We start from the raw sequence: 20,012 nt of genomic DNA on the forward strand, positions 1-20,012 counted from the left end.
AAAATGCCTCCTTGATGCCCCAGCTGTGCTTTCTGTGGGTGCTGCTCTAGGCTGGAATATGCCACTGGTCTGGCTGCAGGCAGAGCTCAGCAAAGAAATTTGGCAGGACACAGATGCACCTTTTGAAAAGTGCTGGGTTTTCTGCAGGCTGCTGGCTCTGGTGTGAGCCTTGCAAGGAGCAGGATCTCCTCAGCTCAGGTCTGACAGACAGACACACAGACAGACAGATCTTGGCTGCTGTCAGATGTGTGTGGATGTTCCTGCAGCTCCTGCATCCCTTTGCCTGCCTGTGTGTCTGTCTGTCCACATGGATTTCTCCCATGGATGTGTTGTATAAACAATATAACACTGTTCTGCAGGGCCAGCCTTTCATTAGGTCACTCTCTGCAGCCATCTGGGAGTCTTTTAAGTACCAGCACTGTGTGCAGTATGGATCTGGTCAAAAGGAACCTACAGTGACTCAAGCATCTGCCTTTTGCAGCTCCTGAGTCACAGGCTTGCACTCAGGACCTCACTGAAGCATCAGTACACAATTTAATGTAATTTTTTTGGTCTTTTTCATCATCTCTCCCTGAACTCAAACCACTTTTTGGTTGGTATATGCAGCTCAGAACAAAATAAGCATTAAGGTATACTTACTAATACATATATATTATAATAATATATATTAAGGTTAGAGCACTGTGGTTGTGTAATGCTCTAATAATAAACATGGGGAGAAAAGGATGCTTTTGTGACAGTTAAAGTGTATTTCTTAAATAATAAACAGTAGGAAGCAAACCAGCACCCAGAATTTCTTCTCTGCAAATAAGCATTACTTAAACAATCATAACTCCTTTAAAAAATGAACTTCATTTTGCCTAGGAGAGCAAACAGAACTGAAGCCACCTACTGAGAAATTCTATTTTGCTAATTTTTATCTATTCGGATGCAAATAGTGGTTTTAATCCCCTTAACTCATCCATCATGCATGACAGCTCAGCCAGCCCATTGTCTGTGTGTTTGAAGGATTCCTGTCCAGATCAGACTTGCTGTCAGCAGAGGCTGCTCCTTCCTGGAGCTGCTCCTGAGAAACTGCAGCCACCTCGGAAAACAACCAGGAATTGCCCCTGGAATTCACAGAGGGGTTACTGACAGCTCCTGCCAGAGCAGGGGGAAAAACCCACAATGTCAGATTAAGGACATCTAGGTTTTTGTATAATCTATTAAACATCTGTAGCTGATCCAGAGATATGGCAAAGGTCAAAGTTTGGGGATTTCTTTTTTTTTTTTTTTTTTTTTTCCTCCTGCAGGGATTTCTTTGTATATTCTGAAGCCTAAAAATTGCTGTTTGTTTTGAAAAGCATTTTTGGTTGCAGCAAAATACAGTTTATTGTAAGTAGGAAATTATTACTAGGGGCAAAAAAAAAAAAAAAAAAAAAGAAAAAAAGAAGCCATTTATTTTTCTAGCATTTAAATTTTAATTAAATGGGGCTTAGAGTAAATTGTAAAACCTTCTTTTGTTGAGACAATCTACACTGACAAAATATTAATTAATGAATATTCAGAGAGCTCTCTGGATCACTCCTGTCTTTTTGAAATATGTTCTGCCTCTGTTTTTCAAAAATCAGAAGAAGAAAATTAATAAACATTGCTTATGTGGAATATTTCCCAGTGTGAGGACCTGCCAAACAGAATCCAATGCATTGCATTAATGTCAATGAACACTTTTGAACCAGATGTGTCTATGGGTCTTTTTCATTGTTTTCTCTAAAACTGGAGCTGGGATAAAACCCAAAGATTAAGACTTGACATGAGGAGAATATCTCTCTGTGCTACTATTAGGTCATTTCCCTTTTGCTGTGTAAATTAAATTGTGGTCTTGATTCAATCTGGGATCATTTTATTGTTGTTGGTTTTAATACAATGCACAAAAAATTCTTTGCTTTGCAAGTATCACTGCTATATAACTTAAATGAGTCATTGTAATTGTTCTCTCATTAGCATCCGAAGGGATTATTTTGGTTATTTTGTTTCTGGGATCTTTTCCTCCCCCTCTCCTCTTGTGCAGCCCAGCTAGGGTGTGCCTTGCAAGCAGTTAATTTGTGTATAATAATATTTAAGTGGCTTACTGTAGCTTTTTTTTGTGTGTGTACATACACACACCCCACTGGGGCAGCCCTTAAAACCCCTTTTAGGAACCCTGAGGTCCTTGTCCCCTCCTGGTCCTGTCCTTGCATGGCCACTTCTGTGCATGGTCCTTCCCTAAATTCTGAGCCAGACCCAAAGGATTTTAGAGCACCAACAAGCTCCAACAAGTTGAAGACACACAATTAATTTTTTTTTTGCTCCCATCCCATTCTCTGAGGACTGTGGGACCTGCCTGTGTGCTGGGCAGAAAGAGGAAAAAACTCCGAAAAATAGGGGAAAAAATAAAAGAAAAAGAAAAGGTTTAGGGGGGATCAGGGGATTGTTTGCCTTGGCTCACTTGGCAATTAAAAATACATAAGTGAGAGAATTGCCATGAACTTGCCTGAAGGGCTATAATAAATAACATCCTGCATAACTGGTACATAAAGTGTGCTCTATGGTTTCCAGTGAAATGGCTGTGTTTGTTTTTAGGGTTGTTGGCTGGGTTTTTTTTTTTTTTTTTTCCAGAACTATAACAGTTGGAATTCAAATAGGCTTATGTTTCTGCAATATGTGGTAAACATATTTTAAAAATCACTGTTTGATCAGCTGTAAATATTACCAGTTCAGAGGTTAAACGCTGCTGTTGAAGCCACTCAGGGAAATCCAGCAGAAGTGTAAATATGGCAGAAAAAGCTAAACAATATGGCAAAGGAATATTTGCTGACTTAAGAGTGCAGGATCAACACCAATATTTTTCCAGTGATGCTAAACCTCTTGTAACTGCTAAATTGGATTTGTAGTTGAATGAAGTATCAGCTGCTGTTGGACAAGCCCATAAAGGTCGGGCGGCTGGCCTTTTGTAGGCAGGGCTTAGAGGACGATTGATATGTTTTAGCACTTTTGGGATTATTGTGATTAGGAGGAAGCCATTCTGAATGATAGAGAAAAGGATGTAACAAACACAGCCCACAGCTGGTAAGCAGCATGTGTTTGCTATAAGGAGAGGTCACGACTAGTTGATCCTGCTGGTTCAGGCACTGATTGACAGTTAAGAAAACGTGATATTATGAAGCAGATCCTTCTTTTTTTCTCCCCCTTTATTATTATTATTTTTTTTAATCTCCTAAAGAAATGATGGTTCTGTTGTGTTAAGTCAAAGTATTACAAAATCTGGAAGACTCTCACTTGTTGCAAGCTGAAGACACAGCTGCAAGTTTGGAGTTGTTAAAATACCATGGAGGAATTAGTATTCAACCCATCTCGGTGAGAGCAGTAAATAGGAGTTACAGAATTAACTCTGGTGTTTCTGTGTTTGCCTTTTTCATATGTGTTAGTCTTAACAAAAACTCTTTTTGCCATCTAGTAGAAAATTTATGCTAAGCATGAGGAAATTTCAAGTCTGCTGAACTTGTTGACTATTGTGTGCCTGGTGTATCTGAGATTTTTAGCCAGGAATAATACGTGTAAAAAATATTTCAGCAGCCAGAAAACAGCTTTATCATTTTATTTCTATTAACCACCTGCCTCAGAGGACATGTAGGTTATTTCCTCTTATCTCCTCTATCCACTTGGAAACGTAGAGCTGCTTTTTTCTCCTTTTTTTTTTTCTTTGCTTTTTTTTTTTTTTTTTTTTTTTTTTTCCCCTGCGAGCAGCCATCCGAAAGCTCACAAATGCACATTTAAATAGTTGTATCTCTGACTCTTTTTTAGCTGGGCTGTACCTCTTTCAAAATTCGAGTTTAGCATACCACACAGGAAAGAACACAAGCTTGCCAGCTCCCGCTGAGCGTTTTTTCAAGCCTGTGAAAAGAATGAATTATTCAGCAGTAAGCATGCTTACAGCTGGCCATTTGGGAGCTTTGATGTGCGAATCAGGCGGTTGCATGAATGCCCTTATTGTCATGTTATGTGTACACAGTGTGTGAATTATTGAAAATAGTGAGGCCTGAGCCTCATCTGGTAGAGATTACAGTGCAGGCATGCTGGGTGAAGGTCTGTAATTGAAAATCCCCAGATGCTGTTTATTTGGCCTCTGTCACGTGGCCCTTCTGCAGAAAAGGCTGGCTGAACAAAATGCTGCCTGCCTGGGCAGGGGCACCAGCCCCCTCCCAGCCCAGCCCAGCCCACTTAAACACCTGCCTAGAATATTTCTGAAAGCTCAAATTAGATTTGCCTGTGAGGTTTAAATAGAGGATGCCTTGCTTAGGGGTTTGAGCTGCTTAGCCAGTTGTTGACTCGCAGAGCTCTTTTATCTACAAGAGGCTTTTTGTTAGCCAATTTAGCCATAAGGCGCCTTCGGGAAGCGGCGCTGCCCTCTTGGAGGAGACATCTCCCAAAGCTGGATCTTCACTGCTGGGGCTCAGCACTGTGACACAGCAGCTTCTCCCCCACGGGCTGCCAGCTCTGCTGCCCCTAGGGCACCTTGTGGTGAGGAAGGGGCTCAGGGCAGCACGTGCCGTGCCCAGGCTGGGTGCGCGCCCAGCTGGTACTCAAAGACAAAGAGCTGGGCGATGCTCAGAGGGACTGGCCCAGGGGAGCACTCACAGCTGCTGCCTCATGCAGCAGAATGAGGAACCCACCAGCTCTCCAAACCTGGCCCCCAGGCACGTGGGCAGCGCTGTGCCATCACCAGGCCAAGCAGAAGTGGATTTTCCCCAACCTGGCTGAACAGTCCTTTGCTGCGGCGTAGACGTGGCCGTGAGAATGATTTGGGGATGGAATCGTGCAGGTCTGTCCCCAGACTTCTCAGTCAGGATGGGAAATACCTGTTCCCAGCCACAGTCTTGTAGAATTTGAAGAAATTCATGCTGCTTCATTATCTGAGAAAAGCAGGATTGTCTGCTCGGTCGTTACTTGAACTACGTGGCTGAGTGTGAAAACTCTTTAAAATTAGCTGTTCATTTTCAAGTTGCTAGCCAGCTTTATTTCCCACACTTTGCTATTTTTATCCCCTTTGGGTAGTGCCTATTACTGGGAGCTGGGAGGGCAGGGGTTTAATTTGTGCCATTAATGTTCTAAATAAAGCTGCCCACCAGCCTCAGGGCTGCTCAGGGATGGGATGCAGCAGCTCCCTGCCCTGCTGCCTGGGTCTGAGCACAGATACCCGTGGCCAGGACACAGGGAAAGGGACATGGTGTGGCCAAGAGCATGTCCACAGCTGGTGCAGGTGCTGGTGGAGCTGCCTGTGGGGCTCTGGCTGCTCCCTGCAGAGCTGGTGGTGCCATTCCTGGCCCATGGAGGGGTTTCCAGTCATGCCTTCCTCAGCCAGGGGTGGATTTTCACCTCTGAGGGTCTTTCTGGTGCTGGGAGAGGGGACAAGCACACCCTGGATGTATTTTTTAAAAGACTGGATGTGGCACTTGGTGCCATGGTCTAGTTGAGGCGTGGGTTGGACTCGATGATTTTGCAGGTCTCTTCCAACCCAGTTATTCTGTGATGAAGGGCAGAGCAGGAGGCTCAGGCAGACCTCTGTGGGGGCTGATTCAGGCTGTTCTGGGAAGCCTCTGCTGGGGGAGGCTGCCTGCACAAGGAGCCCTCTGTCAGAGCAGCAAGTGCCTTCCTGGTGGGAGCTGCCCCACTGTGCAGCTGCTCCTCCTTGTCTGGAGCCAGGGGAGCAGAAGAGTCAGCTCTGTGCTGCCTGAGAGGGTCCAGCATCACACCTTCCCCTGCTGAGGCTGGTGGTGCTCAGGGGAGGCAGCCTGTGTGCCAGGGGCTGGCTGGAGCAGCCCTTGCAGGGGCCAGAGCAGAGCTCTGAGAGCTTTCCTCAAAGCTTCCTTTTTTTTTTTTCTTTTTGGCTGTCCCCAAAGCCTGATTTTTAGCATCTGCATTGTTTTCTAGCTGAAGTCCCTTTTTACTCCATGCTGTGATTAAAAAAGGTGTTCCTTTGCACCTCCTCCTCACCATCAGTCCAGGGTGAATTATAGTTTGCAGTTGCACTGATGACACAGAAGGACATGACAGATAAAGCCTGGATTCAGTGGGAAAAAAGCAAGCTCCAGGAAACAATATTTGTTGTGGTCCTCTCCTGATCTTTACAAGATCCTTGGGAAAGGTTCCTGTGCTGTGAAGGTGTTTTATCTCCCCAGGCACCTCCCCATGCCTCTCTGGTACCTGAACCAAAGAATTCAAAGTAGGAGACTGTCACAGCAAATGACAGGAAGAAAGAGCTGAAAATTTACAGTTCATAAATCTGACCTCTTCTCTTCTGCCAGGCAGTTTCCAGATGTATATGACAGGGAGACAGAGGGAGGGTGTGTATGGAAAGTATTTCCACAGCTGAGCTCTTCTACAGAAAACAAATCTATTCACCCTAATGTTTCTAATGGCCAGTTAAAGAAGTTCCCTTTGTTTCAGACTCTTCTCATTCCCAAGAACAGGAAAGAGTGGTTTTAGGATTATTAAGCTTTCCTTTCTTTAAAATCCTCTTTGGGCTTCAGCTGATCTGGAGATAAGATCATTTCTGTCCCTATCTGTCAGAGTTGGTAAAGAAGAGCAGCAGTGTTTGGTAGATAACATTAAGGCTATAAACTTTTATTTGGGGCATCTATGTTGTTTATGTCAGGCAGTGCTTCTGTTTGTGTTTATGGCTTCTGGTAGCCCAAGAAAGAATTTATGTCTTTGCAGATCCCAGTTGTGGCCAGGGAGAAGGTATTTAGTGAGCCTTCAGTATCTCCTGCTCTGGCTAAACCTGATGCATGTGTCTTTGCTGTGTTGAGAGCATGATGGTAAGGAAAACCTGTGTTAGGCTTTCACCTTGGCCACTTTCTGTTGTTCCTTGTGGATTCCTCCTCTCTGCTTATTAAGGCAAATTATCCCACCCTGTGGGCTCTTCTGGAGTTAGGCTCTGGGTACCTTCAGCTCAAGGGAAGCAGTCACTTGCCAGAACTGCAGTCTTGTTAGTCACAGCTAGATAATGGCTACAGAAACCCTCCTTGAGTGAAGCCAGAGTATTCCACGGGTGGACTGGGGCTCAGCCAGAGACAGCACTCAGATAATACAGTCTAGACTTTCAGTGCTTGGTGTTTTTAATAAAGATGCTTCTCCTGTCAAGTGGCTGCCTGGGAACCTGAGCTTTCCTTCAGAAATAGCTTTTTAGCTCTCTTGTCTGGGTGGAGAGCTGGGAAACCTCAGCTGTGGCCAGGGGGGCTGCACAGGGCTGCATTAATGGGCAAGGGGTGGCTGGAGTGACCTGTGCTGTGCCCAGGTGTTTGAAACATCTGCAGCACAGACAGAGCTGGCATTGCATCCCTTACATCACCTTGGAGCATCACTGACCTTCCACAGTCACCTGCTGCTCATCAGAACAACCTGACAATCTTTCTGCAGCAAAAAAACCCCATTCTGGGTATTCATGTGTGGCAGGTACTGTCTGGAGGGGGGGCATTGCCCAGTTGGACCAAAATGTGCATTTAGAAACAGGAAAATGACCACAGCACCTGCCCCACTGGTGACTGCAGGAACCCTGCATCTCCCCAGGCCACAGAGCCCTTGCAGGTTTGTGTTTGGGTGATGAGAACAGGGAGGTGGAGCATTCCCTGGCTGCACCCCACGGACACAGAGCAGCTGCAGGAGGCACCTTGTGAGCTCTGCAGGCTGCAGAACTCGTGTCCAGCCCAAAGACAAGGACCCTGCAGGGCATTGGGTAACTCCTGCCTCTCTGTTTGCCCACGGAAATCCCTCATTTGTGTGCAGAAATGTGCTCTGGTTTGGGGAACTGTTTGCTCAGGCAAAATTCACCTCTGGAAGTTTGTCCTGAGGAGACCTGCTGGGGAGGCACAAACCAGTGGGAAACGTGGCACACGGTCCAGACCAAAACAAAAACTCAGCCCTGCTCTGAGGCACGTTGGTGTTTCACATCCTGGTTTAACAAACAGAGACAGGAACCACCAGGCATTTGGTACAAAGGGTGTAAAATAAGGCTCACAGGGGGAGACAGGAGAAAAAAGTCTAGTTTGACTAAATGTGTTCAATCTTTCAGTCAACAAAATGCACTTCAAGCAAATCCAGGCTACTTCAAAACCTCCCTGTCTCTCCCCCACAGTATTAAAGCTGTAAGGTTTGAAGCCCTGGCTGATAAAATAATTTTCTGCATTCCCCAGCTGTGTACTCATCCACTTCAAAATAGCTTGGTGGGTGACAAGTTATTTTCTCAACCTCCCCATTTTCAGCTCACTGCTAAATCAGTTTTCTCGTTTTCTACACATGGGCTGCTTTTCCCCTGTGCTGAATGCAAATAGCTCTGTAACTTAGGGCTTGTTGAACAAGTATATTTAAGTTATTACAACTCATAGAGGAGAAACATAATATGCAGTGAAAATAAACAGGGCACCACATAAAACTTGTGTTATCTTCCATGTCAGCAATACTTAGGAAGGAAATTATTTGGATAGAAAATGTTAGTTTGCATTAGGTAGCATAATGTGTGGTTGAAGAAGAGTCAAATAGCCATTTTAGAGACCTGGGAGCATTTCACATTTCCAAGAGAAACAGAGCTCTGAATAACAAACCAGCGTGCTGATCCCACAGGAGCAGCAGCAGTGCAGGGCAGCCACCCCTGTGAGTGGAGTTAAGGGTGGGATTGAGAACCTGCTGCACTGGGACACTGATTCCCATCTCTGGAGGAGGCTTTTTGGCAGGAGGGACAGATTTTGCTGTCCTGCTTGCAGAATTAGAGCTTGGAGAGAAGCTGGCACATCTGGGTGGTGGGTGCTCCCTCCCCACAGGGGTCCAGGGGGGCAAACAACACCTGGAGCAGCTGGAACAAAAAGCCCAGAGCCTGTGTGAGCCCCAGCATGGGAGGTTCTGCAGTGGGAGATGCTGCTGGCCAAGGAGGTGCCTCTCAGCCTGTAAATCCCTGCAGGACCCTGGTGGGCAAACCCAGTGCTCTGAACATCTCCAGTGCTTTGTGGCTGCCCAGGAGATGGGAGAGAAACACTGCTGGGCACTGAGAGCTGCTGGCAAACTGTGCAAAGAGAGCTGGGGCTCTGTGTTCCACTGGGGTGTTTGCATGGTGCTCCTGGGGGTGATGCTGCTTGTCCCTCACCATGAATTTTTCTTTGTTTCAGGTAGGAATGAATTGATAGCCAGATACATCAAACTTAGGACAGGGAAGACACGGACCAGGAAGCAGGTAAAATAACCCAGTGGGGGAGTATGCATGTCAGTGAATGACAGAACTTGGCATTTGTGGCTGCAGTGGCTGCCTGTGCTTCAGCTCTGATGGGATGTTGCACTGACTTCATTATTCAGATTAAATACATGCTGTTTAGAGAATATTTAAACTCTGGGGTTTATGTTATAGTGGTGTGAGGATTTCATTTTTTCCCCCCATATTTCATAAAAATGAAGCAAAACCATAAAGCAACGTGCCTTATTTCTCTATATAACATTTTAATACAATTATTATTTTGAGATGGTAAAGAATGGAACCTCTTAAAAGTTAAGAGAATTTGGCTGTATAATAGAGGTTATGATTCTTGGATGTGAGAGGTAAATATATAAAAATGAATTGATCATAATAATGATCTCAGCTGATGGCTAGTAGTTGCTACAGAATACAAAAAATAATTTTAAAATTTCCCTAAGAGCCTTCAGGCTCCTGGCCTTTGACCATGGTATGATTTCATTCATCCAAGAGTCAGAATAAACCTTAAAACCACCTGAAGTTTTTTTTTTTTTTTAGCTGATTACCACATAACCATTAATTTATCTCATATTACTAAATCCTTTAATTCATAATATTCACAGCAATCAGCAGCCTTGCATAAAGCACAGTTTGTGTGTAGTTTATGCACTGTTTAAAAACACTCCACAATAAAAACACTCCTTGATTTTTGGGTGCTGTTTTGCCCTGGGTGGTTTCCCTTGTCAGTCAGGAAAAAAGCATGTGTGTGAGGGATGGAAAAAAGCATCAAGAAGGAGGAGAACTGCCACATATGGAAAAGGAACAAACCAAAGGCTGGCAAAAAAGTCACAAAATAAAGGCAGAGTCCCCAGTTGTGCCCTGCCTTGCCCATGTGAGCTCCAGGAGCTGGAAGTTGGGCTGGGATTGTAAAGTTACTTCAGGAGCCAAAGTGCAGAGCTTGGGGTAGGATCCAGGAGGCTGTGATGTGTGGTGAATTCTGCCTCCATACTTGTTCACCCCTCTGTAGTGATGCATAAATCACTTTATTTATTTACAAGTGCCCAAAAGAGTTTTTTGGTTTGTGGCTGCTCTGGATTTTTAACCCTGTGATTAAAAGTTCTGGTTGTTCTCCTTGTGTGACCTTTAACACTACTAATATTCCACTGAAAGCACAACAAATGAACCTGTGTGGGGACCCAGCTGAGGTGTTTGACTGCAAAATTGCTCAGTAAGCAGCAGCATAACTCTGAATTCCTGCAGGCTGGTCCCTTGAAGGTGGCTTTTAGGGGCTGTGCCCACTGATGCATCACTGTTTGCTTCCCTATAAAATACAGATTTTTTGGTACTATTGTCACAGAATAGTCTTACAGAGGAGGAAATCACTGCTCCTCCTTTTCTCCTGCTTTGTTCTTTCCCAGACAGGAATTGTAACTAATGTAGGAAAAATGTGCACCACCTGATATGGTGTGTCCTGGGTCAAAGGAGCAGCAGAGATTTCCCTTTAGTTGTTTTTGCCATCACTGCAGGTTTTAAACCTTCTCACAGGAGGCTGGAGCATGCTGGGTGCTACCAAGTGCTGCTGGGCAGCATCATTAAACCCTCATCAGGATTTCAGTATGTCCCTGGCTAAACAGGAATGGGAATTTGAGCCCAGACCCTTCACTGCACAGGCAGCAACTTCTGACCAATAGCTGGTGTAGTGCTGGACTGGGTTTGCACAAATTTCTGAGCAAAACAGCCATGGGCCAGACCTGGGCATCTCTGAAACTGATGTCAAGTTTTTGCTCTCCAGTTGCACTAATGTTTTGTGGGCAAACTTGATGCTGAGATTACCAAGGAAACCAGCAGGGGTTCAGGGACCTGTGTTGTGCCACTATTTTATCATTTGTGCCAGAATTTAAAGCTGAGTTTCAGTGGACTCCAAATGCAGCCTGAATCTCCTCATTGGAGCTGCAGAGCACAATAAATAATGCATAAAATTTCTGGGTGCCAAGTTATGTCTCAAGCCTAGTGGCAAATGGTCAGAGTGGGCATCTGCATCCCCAGCAGATGGGGTAGAAATCCTTTGGGCTCCCCACATGAGAGCTCAGGGCACGGATGGGATGGGTACCAAAGCACGTGGGCTGTGTCCAGCTGTGAGCTGTGTCTTCTATCTTGTAGCTGAATGCACAACCTGGTGGGTTACACTTTTTTTTTCCTTTCTCTCTTTTTTTTTTTTTTTTTTTTTTTTCTTTATTATTTCCTTAATCAAGTCACTGCAGTGACAACCTGCATTGTTAAGCCTTGGTGCTAAGAGCTTGGTATCTGCCTGGGAATGTGGTATCTTTAACAGCAGAGCTAACTGAAGATGCAAATAACTTCCTCCCCTCGGAAAAGTTTCTTTTTTTTTTTTTCTTTCTTCTTTTTTTTTTTCTTTTTTCAAAGGGAAAAAAATAGACATTAAAAATTTGATTTGCTTTTTGTTTTTCTTTTGTTTGTTGTTTTTTTTTTCTTTTTTTTCCTTTTCTCCCCCCCCCATAAACCTGAACAATGTAGGTGTCTAGTCACATACAGGTCTTAGCAAGAAAGAAAGTTCGGGAAATTCAAGCCGCCATTAAGGTACGTTTGGCTTGCCCAGTTGTAGGGGGCTTTTCATCTCCATGGTTACAGGCTTTTCCTTTGTTTCCTCCCTTCCCCTACCCTGCAGGTGTCTAGTCACATTCAGGTTCTTGCCAGAAGGAAATCTCGTGATTTTCATTCCAAGCTGAAGGTATGCGCTTTTCTGCTTTTGGGCTTGTGGTTGCTGTGCCTGTCCCTCCTCCTCCTCCTCCTCCTCCTCCTCCCTGCGGTGATGGGCGAGCGCTGGGGCTGCTCTGCTCTAACCTCCCTTTCCTGCATGTGGGAGCTCTCTTTGTGTTTAATCCCCCCACATTAAAAACCTTGTTTTAACACCGTCCAAACGCCAAGTGAACTCCTCTCTGTAACAGCTCAGCGCCTAAACCTGGTTTTTAACCCTTTTTTTTTGTTTGACTTTTTAACAGTTGGGTCCTAGCAGTGTATTTAAAGGGTTTTACACAGCTGTGTAGATGCTTTTTATCTTTTTTTATTATTTTTTGAATTTTTTTTTTTCCATAGGGATAATTGTTTTCTGTTCCCAAATGTTTTTTTTGTCCGTGCTTCTGAACTGCTGTCAAGAATTCTTAAACCTTTATTCCAAGTGCCAGAGAGCACAGCTTTTCCAGATTGCTCTGTGGTGTTTCTAGACTACAATCTAACATCACCTCAACTTGTGCACTATTTACAAGATTCCCTGAAATTCAGTTTTTTTAAAGTAAATTATTGACATTTAATCTTTGGAGAGCCTCAGTCAGAGTCCTGTTCAGGGAATATTAAGTATGTTTGCTTAATCTGACATGATGAATCGTACATGTCCCCGTTTTCTCTGCCTTCCATAAAATATATTCTAAGGCTGAAAAAAACCTCTTGGGAATGCTAATAGAGGTTTCTTGGATTGCTTGTTTTTTTTCAACTTTTCCAGCAGAGATCTTGAGATTTTTGGGGTTTTTTTTTCCACACCATTTAAAAGTGGAAGAGGGAGTTTTGCAGTTTCTGCTGTGGATTTGTTTTTTATACAAACAAAAAGCGAAGGAACTTGTAAATCTTTTACTTCCCTCCTTTTTAATTTTTTTTTAAAGTGAGTGGATTTTTTTTTTTTTTTTTTTTTTTTTTTTTTTTTTTTTTTTTCCTTCACCCAGCTAGGAGAACAAATCACTTTTTTGTTCTGGCTGGAAAGCAAAACGTTTCGGGCAGCGCCGTGGTGAGCTGCGGATGCTCACCCCCTGATCCATCCTGGATCTGCGAGTGCAGGAATAACAGCCTGGCTTTGTCACAGGCCTCCCTGACACAAGCACTGGGTTTTTCATGGGCAGCATGCTGGCAAGCTTGTCTGGCTGTTGGTGGCTGGCTTTTTAGCTGCACTGGCTGAGCAGTTGGGGTTCAGAACGGCTAAGACGACTTAAACGTACTGCTTTTTAACCCAGGGTGCAAAATAATGCAGAGATATGTAGCATTTTAAGCTCAAATTGTCAAGCCTTGATGCCTAAAATTAAGTTTGTGAGTAGGTGGCCTTGCTTTCAAAGGTGCTCAGCACCAGCAGCTCCTGGAGTTTTAGAGGACAGGTGAGAGCTCAGGGCTGCAAAAATCAGGAAGCCAAAACACAATTATTGGATTTGCTGTTCTAAAATGTTTCACTTCTTGAGTGACCAAAAAAATACCTTAAAACTTGAAGACACAAAACATTAAAAAACATTTCTGGGTACTGCACCTGCTGTACTTTTATTGAAGCTTTCCAAAGGACAAAGAGGCAGCCAAACCCTAAGAACATTTCATTAGCCTAGACGACATTTGCAGTAAATAGAGAGGGAATTTTCATTTCAAGGAGTTGCCTGAAGAAGGGAAGATCTGTTTGGACAACACAATTTTTTTGCAAGGGCTTCACTCATAGCTGGTTGCCCTTTGCCAGCTGCCCAGGGGCTGCAGTGCTCAGTGGAAAGCAGAGCAGCTGCCGTGTCACTGCTGGAAGAGATGGATTCTGGAAGATTCCCCAGCTCCAGACCCTGGTTCTCTGCAGTGTCAGGGAGCCAGGAGCCCTGGTGTGACACCTTCTGGAGCAGGGACAGCCTCCCAAGGGCCTTTTCCTCCCCACACCTGGAGGTTTGAGGTGGAGCTGTGATGTGAGAAGGATGTGCCTTGTGAAGAAGAGTTCCTGTTCCTCTTGCCTGCTGCAGTTGCTCCCTGGAGGTGCTGGAAGCTGCTGGTTTGGAACCTGAGATGGAACTTGGCTTCTCCAGACATTCTGTCAGTGCTACTGCCCATTTTTCTTATTATTCCTATGTTGAACCATCCCACTGTCTCCCAGAACCACCCAGAGCCATGGGTTAGTGAGGATTGAAAGGCACCTCTGGAGATCCCCCCTGCCAAAGCACTTTGCAGAGGACTTCAAAACCTGAGAAGGACATTCCTGGTGCAAAAGGAGGACAAGGTGGATACCTTCCAGCACCTCTGAGTGCTCATTGTTCCCACAGGGACCAATTTTGGCAGCAGCCTGAACAGCCCCATCAGTGTCCTCAGGAAGATGACAGGCTGTTGCTGTCCTGGAGTGGGTCTGCATTCCCTGGTCAAGAAGATAAAATGCAGTTTTTTACAGCTGTGATTTTTTTACAAGAGCACATACTGACAGGACAAGGAGGAATGGATTCAAACTGAAAGAGAATAGGTTTAGATTAGATATTAGGAGGAAAAAAAATTGCTGTGAGGATGGTGAGGCTCTGGAAGAAGCTGCCCAGAGAAGCTGAGAGTGCTTCAGCCCTGGCAGTGTTCAAGGCCAGGCTGGATGGTGTTTGAACCTGGGACAGTGGGAAGTGACCTTTTGGAAAAGTCCCACCAGCACTGGGCTTGGAAATAGATGATTTTTAAGGTCCCTCCCAACCCAAACCATTCTATTATTCTGTGCTTCCCACCCAGGCCAACTCACCCTTTTAACAGTGAGCTGCCACTTGTAAAACCTGTGCTTGGTGGCATCCAGGGAAGCAGTTACTACTTTTTAAAAAGTCCCATATGCATCTGGTGTCAATTTTCTTTTGAGATGTGTCTGATCCCATCTGTCCCATTGGCCCCAGCTCCTGGCCTCAAAGTGTTTATACAAATAACCCTTTCCCCCCAAGTAGCTGCTGAGTTTTATTTTGTACCAAGAGATCTTATTGTCCTGCCTTGGTCTGAAACCTGCTCATGGAGAGGAGAGCAAATCTTCTTGTGTTAATATTCTGCAAAAAACCACAAGGATGGAAAGGTCTCAGAGCTACCTGCACACATGGCATTGGAAGCCTAAGAGGCAGAAATCTCACCTGCATGCCATAAAATCTGGAAAATCCCTTCCATGAGAAGTGCCTGGAGTCACTGTGGATGGATGGATGGATCCTTAGCCTGCAAGGAAATGAAGTTTCACCCATAAATGCTATTGCTGCATTTCCAGACCTCCAGTGAAGAATGTCCCTTCAGCCCTTCCAGGGATGTCACTCATTTTAATTCTCTTTGCTGCAGGAAAGCACACCTATTTTAGAGATTTTAATCTTGATACACTGAGGTTATTAAAATCTTCCTGAAGTTAGAGAAATTCAATGGCATGAAAAGGGGAAGAGAGGCTGAGATGAAGCTGCCCTTGGAGACAGATCTGAAAGGCAGCTCCTCTGCATGGCACTTCCACTCACACTTTGGAGCAGGCAAAGCAGGATTTTTACACTCCAGTGCTGTGTTTCTGTGCCAAATCCATAGTGCCAGGTCACAGCACTGCCCACCTTTGCACTGACAGGGAGCCAAAGCCACCTCTGTCCATCCAGGACAAAAGATGGATTGGAAGTTGTACAAAAACAGAGAGTAAAGGTGTTCACAGCAGGGTGTACATCTGCCTTGGGCTTTCATATCAGATTTTTTTTCATAGTGCAAGATTAATTAGTGACAAAATACCCCACATTAAAATGCCTACAGTTCACATCTATTACATGTTTTTAAATCCATTATTCCACATTCCGCATTTAGGGATAAAAAGAAAATATTGTTGTCAATTATAAAATGCTAAAGATAGCTCTATACTTTTTTAAATGAACAATGATAAAAGCCTTGAAAAATTCCCTTTGATGTGAATGGAGTCTTCAGCATTTTGAAATACAATAAGATGGATTAATTGCTACTCATTAGGCAGCAAGTTGGGACAGCTTTGAATGCACATTCTCTTCTTGGCATTAGCTATTGCCTGGCTGAAATAGCCAGCTTTTGTATTTACTCCTGTCTTCTCTAATAATAAGCAAATTGGAGATGAGGGCTAGAAACACTGAAGTGCTCTCTATCTTTTGTCCAGAACAATTGTATATTGTCATGATTTGTTTATCTTTTTTGAGCTACAGCTAATTATTGTAAAGGTTATTTGAATCAATACGAGATCTGAGCAGAAATAACATCTGCAAAATTGCTTATTAGGAAGCTATTTTGTGCTAGTGTTACTGTAACATCCATTTCATGAGCAAATTGTTGTTTCTTATGTCTTTTTTTTTTTTTTTTCTTACATGAAAAGTTTTGCATTTTAAATATTGGTACAGGTTTTAGGGCTTCTTGAATTAATGCTGTTCTGTTGTGCTTACTTTTCCTCATACTGTCTTAGATTATTTCTGTTCTCCCAAAGTCATAGATAACATGGTATTCAAAGCCCCATTTATCATTCTGTGGGATAACAGTTTTTAATTTTTGCTTAAAAACTTGTTTGAACTGATTGATTGAATTATTCTTCTGTTTATGTTGGATTAAAAGAAAGCCAAGCACAAATCCTTTTGTGCTTGTCATGTAGAAGTCTTGTTTCATGCAGGGCTTTTATAGATATTAAAATTTATAATTGGATGATACTGGGGAATTATTATTATTATTATCTAATTTAACTATGTATTTTGCATTCCAAAACGAATTGTGAAAAGCAAACCCCAAGGGCCTGATTCATTAAAAGTTGCAGTCTCCTTGCATTAGGTGCTTAGAGCTCACATCTTCCAAAAACAAAGTGTGTGCAGCTGCAGCCAGGAGCAGTCAGCTAAGACTGAGACACTTGAGCTGCACCACAGAGATGGTATTTCAGGGGTTTAGTGGAGCTAGAGCAGTTTTCCACTGCCTGTGCTCTAAGTGCACCCTGCTAACTCTTCACTGGTTGTGTCCCCAGTGTTGGGAGTGCAGCCTGTTGCTCACTCCAGTGTCACCCCTGGGCAGCAGCAATCCCCTCTGAGCTCAGCAGCAGGTCAGGGCCAGGTGGGACTGCCCAAGGAGCACCTGAAGCTCCAGCAGGATTTAATTCTGCAGTAGGAGATGCTGTCCCCACAAGCCTCTGAACTTCAAGCAGGCTGGGCCAAACTTTTGTTTTACTGCATCAGTGTGAACCACATTGAGCTGAAGGAAATTATTCCAAAGTGAGAGCAAAACCAAACCTTTTCTGTCTTGGACAAGGCAGGAAACCAAAATCTTAACTATTTGCAGGCATTAAAAATCCCCCAACGTTGCTGTTTTAGAGCAGGGGTGTTAACCCATTTGTCCTGGCCAAATTCCAACCTGGGTAATTACTGTAATCTGCCTGTGTAAATTACCCCTGCCGTTTTAATTGGATATATTACTTCTCTTGCTGCCTGAGCTGTGATGTAATACCATTGTGTGTTATTAATCAGTTACCAGGTTTCATCCCAGAAGCTGCTGCCTCACAGTGATAGGTGGGGAGCCTCATTCCCTCCTGGCTACCAGTGCTCTCTATTACAGCACCAAAAAAACCCGGCATACACTAGTTTTTAAGTGGCAGACAGGCTGATACTGCAATCTAAATAAAGAGCTTTAAAATGTGGGCATCCCAATTATTGTTTATTCTGTCCTTGGTTATACAAGCACAGGCAGCTTGCAGCTCTCCAAAAATACCTGGAGTGGAAGGTGTTCTATTGCCAGTGCAACCCAGGACTTCATAAATATCTGTATTTGAATTTGATTTCTGTCATGTTGGGATGTAAAGTTGCTTTGGGAAAAGCTGATCTTCCCACTGTGCAAAGATTCCTAAGCCTACAAAAGGTGAAACTTCCCATTGGAGTGTATTGGGCTGATGTCCCAGATCAGATTTATCACTTTGGGGGTTCTTGCAACACCTCAAAACTGGCCCTATTGCAGGGATTGCCTTTCTGAGCTGTCATGCTAAAGATTTTTTTCTTTCCATCCTCCTGGGAACGTAATCAGTGAAAGAGGATGAGTTGAATGGCCCCACAAAACACAGATTATTCTAGGGTGAAAAGCAGCAATTGGCAAGGAGGAAGGCACATACCATTTTGTATCACAAAAGAAAGGATGTTTTCTCCCTCCTAAAATGCATGTCACTGTCCCTAAAATTCAGGATTGCCAGATTCACTGTAATGGTGACTAAGAGCTCCCCAGAAGATCTTGAAGGAAGTGTAAATCTTCAAAAGTTTTTCTTAGTTCATCTGTTAGGGTGGAATTTGCCTGCTGAGTGTGCAAGCTCCTATTCTAGTCCTTGGATGGCAGTAACATTACAGAAAGCAATGCACTTTTGTTGGCTCCAGTGCCTCACAAGGCAGAAATAAATACAGCTTTTTCCTCCTGGAGCTGCACTAACACTACTAGGGAATTAGCCAGAGGACTAGTGCACAGGGAATGATGCTGAGCTGGGGCTGTCCCAGAGCCCTGCAGGGTGCACAGGGAATGATGCTGAGCACAGGGCTGTCCTTCAGGCAGGATCACACCCTGCAGGGTGCACAGGGAATGATGCTGAGCACAAGGAATGATGCTGAGCACAGGGAATGATGCTGAGCACAGGGAATGATGCTGAGCAGCTCCTGCCCTGCTCCACCTGCTGCTCTCCAGGCTGTGTCCCACAGGGGCCCCTTGCACAGCTCAGAGAAACACACTCAGCAACAATCCCTCTCCTTCAATATCCTCAGCTTTCACTCAGGGAGCTGGGAGTTGTTTCTCCCCAGAGTTTTGTTGTTTGGGTGGTTTTTTTCCTCCTTTCCCCCCCCCCTTTTAATGAATCAGACCCTGGGTGAAAGTAATGCATTTGTTTAAAGCTGATATTTAATGTTGAGCAAACTGCTCTTCCTTTGTCTCTTACTATTTTGTTCATATTTTGCTAAGAGTCTGCCATTCTACACAAGCATTTTAATAAACTGTTTGTTGTTGTATCCAGGTAACAAGCATGGTAAGTATTTTGAACTAAACCAAGTATTATGTACCTTAGCTGTGCTTGGCAGAATTTTTTGGCTAGCTTTTCCTGTACTTTCAGCCTGTGCTGTTTCTAAAGGAGCTATTCAAAGGAGGAAACTGCTCACATATAGTACTACTACCTACAAGCTTTAGAGGGAGCATATGTGCAAAGTCACATATCATACATAAGAGCATGCACCTCTTGCCAGCATGCTTGCTACTTTGCTTGTAAAATAAAACCAGAGAAAAGACCTCCCAAAACATCCTTGCCTAGTACTGCTTGTGTTCCTTCACTCTCAGTGACGCTCCTAAATTATTAATCCAGTATTCTGGATGAGGAGCCCTGCTTTACCAGTGTGTAACAGTCTGTTGTTTACTCATTTTCCCTGCCCTAAGACATCCCCCTGGTTAACCCTGTGTGTCCTGTGGCCATGCCTGGCTGGCAGTGGCTGGGACTCCAAGTGCTGCTCTAATCCACATAACTGATAACAACCCCCCTTTTCCCAAACTCCTTCCTCTGTGCTCAAAAAATAGCAGGAATTTTATGGCTGGTGGCTTTCCTTGAGAGCACTGTAAACCAGTGAAGTGTGCCACAACTGAAAATTTAAAATGCCATTTCCATGCTGGTGACTTAACTTTTGAAATGCTTGTGGTAAAGCTGAATCCAAAATGCCTCTAAGCCCATCAGCATGAGGAAAACTCTGCCCCTGTTTGCAGTTCTGTGTTCTCATTTTACAGTGCCATACAAAAGGCAAACTTCTCTTGGGTGGAAATGATAGAGCTCAAATCTCAGTGCTCCCTGTCCTGCAGGCAGAGCTAAGCCTCAGGAGCACGCCCTGTTCAGCCCAGCCTGATTTGTAAAAAATCAGAATTAGCCCAGATTAACAAGTGGGCAGTAGTTTGCTGTGCCAGAGCAGGCTGTGAGAATTCAGGTCTACCATGCACGTCTGAGAGGAGGTTTTGCCTTGAGGTAGTTTCAGTGTTAGCCTCCATGCTGTTATTTTTTTTTTTTCCT

The 20,012-nt window shown here is 44.1% G+C and overlaps 1 protein-coding gene across 2 annotated transcripts in view; it reads left to right on the plus strand.

Moving 5' to 3' along the window:
• Positions 1-20,012, plus strand: part of TEAD1 (TEA domain transcription factor 1) — a 109,167-nt gene that overhangs the window by 59,082 nt on the left and 30,073 nt on the right. Inside the window, exons 3-5 of one of the 2 annotated variants that reach the window (XM_056493903.1) lie at positions 9,177-9,241; positions 11,771-11,833; positions 11,922-11,984. In XM_056493903.1, the coding sequence (XP_056349878.1) occupies positions 9,177-9,241; positions 11,771-11,833; positions 11,922-11,984 (191 nt within the window). The remainder of the gene's footprint in view (positions 1-9,176; positions 9,242-11,770; positions 11,834-11,921; positions 11,985-20,012) is intronic. The other variant, XM_056493904.1, reaches the window with a different exon arrangement.

Source organism: Oenanthe melanoleuca, chromosome 5 (assembly GCF_029582105.1).
Source record: "Oenanthe melanoleuca isolate GR-GAL-2019-014 chromosome 5, OMel1.0, whole genome shotgun sequence".
Classification (NCBI taxonomy): Eukaryota; Metazoa; Chordata; class Aves; order Passeriformes; family Muscicapidae; genus Oenanthe; species Oenanthe melanoleuca.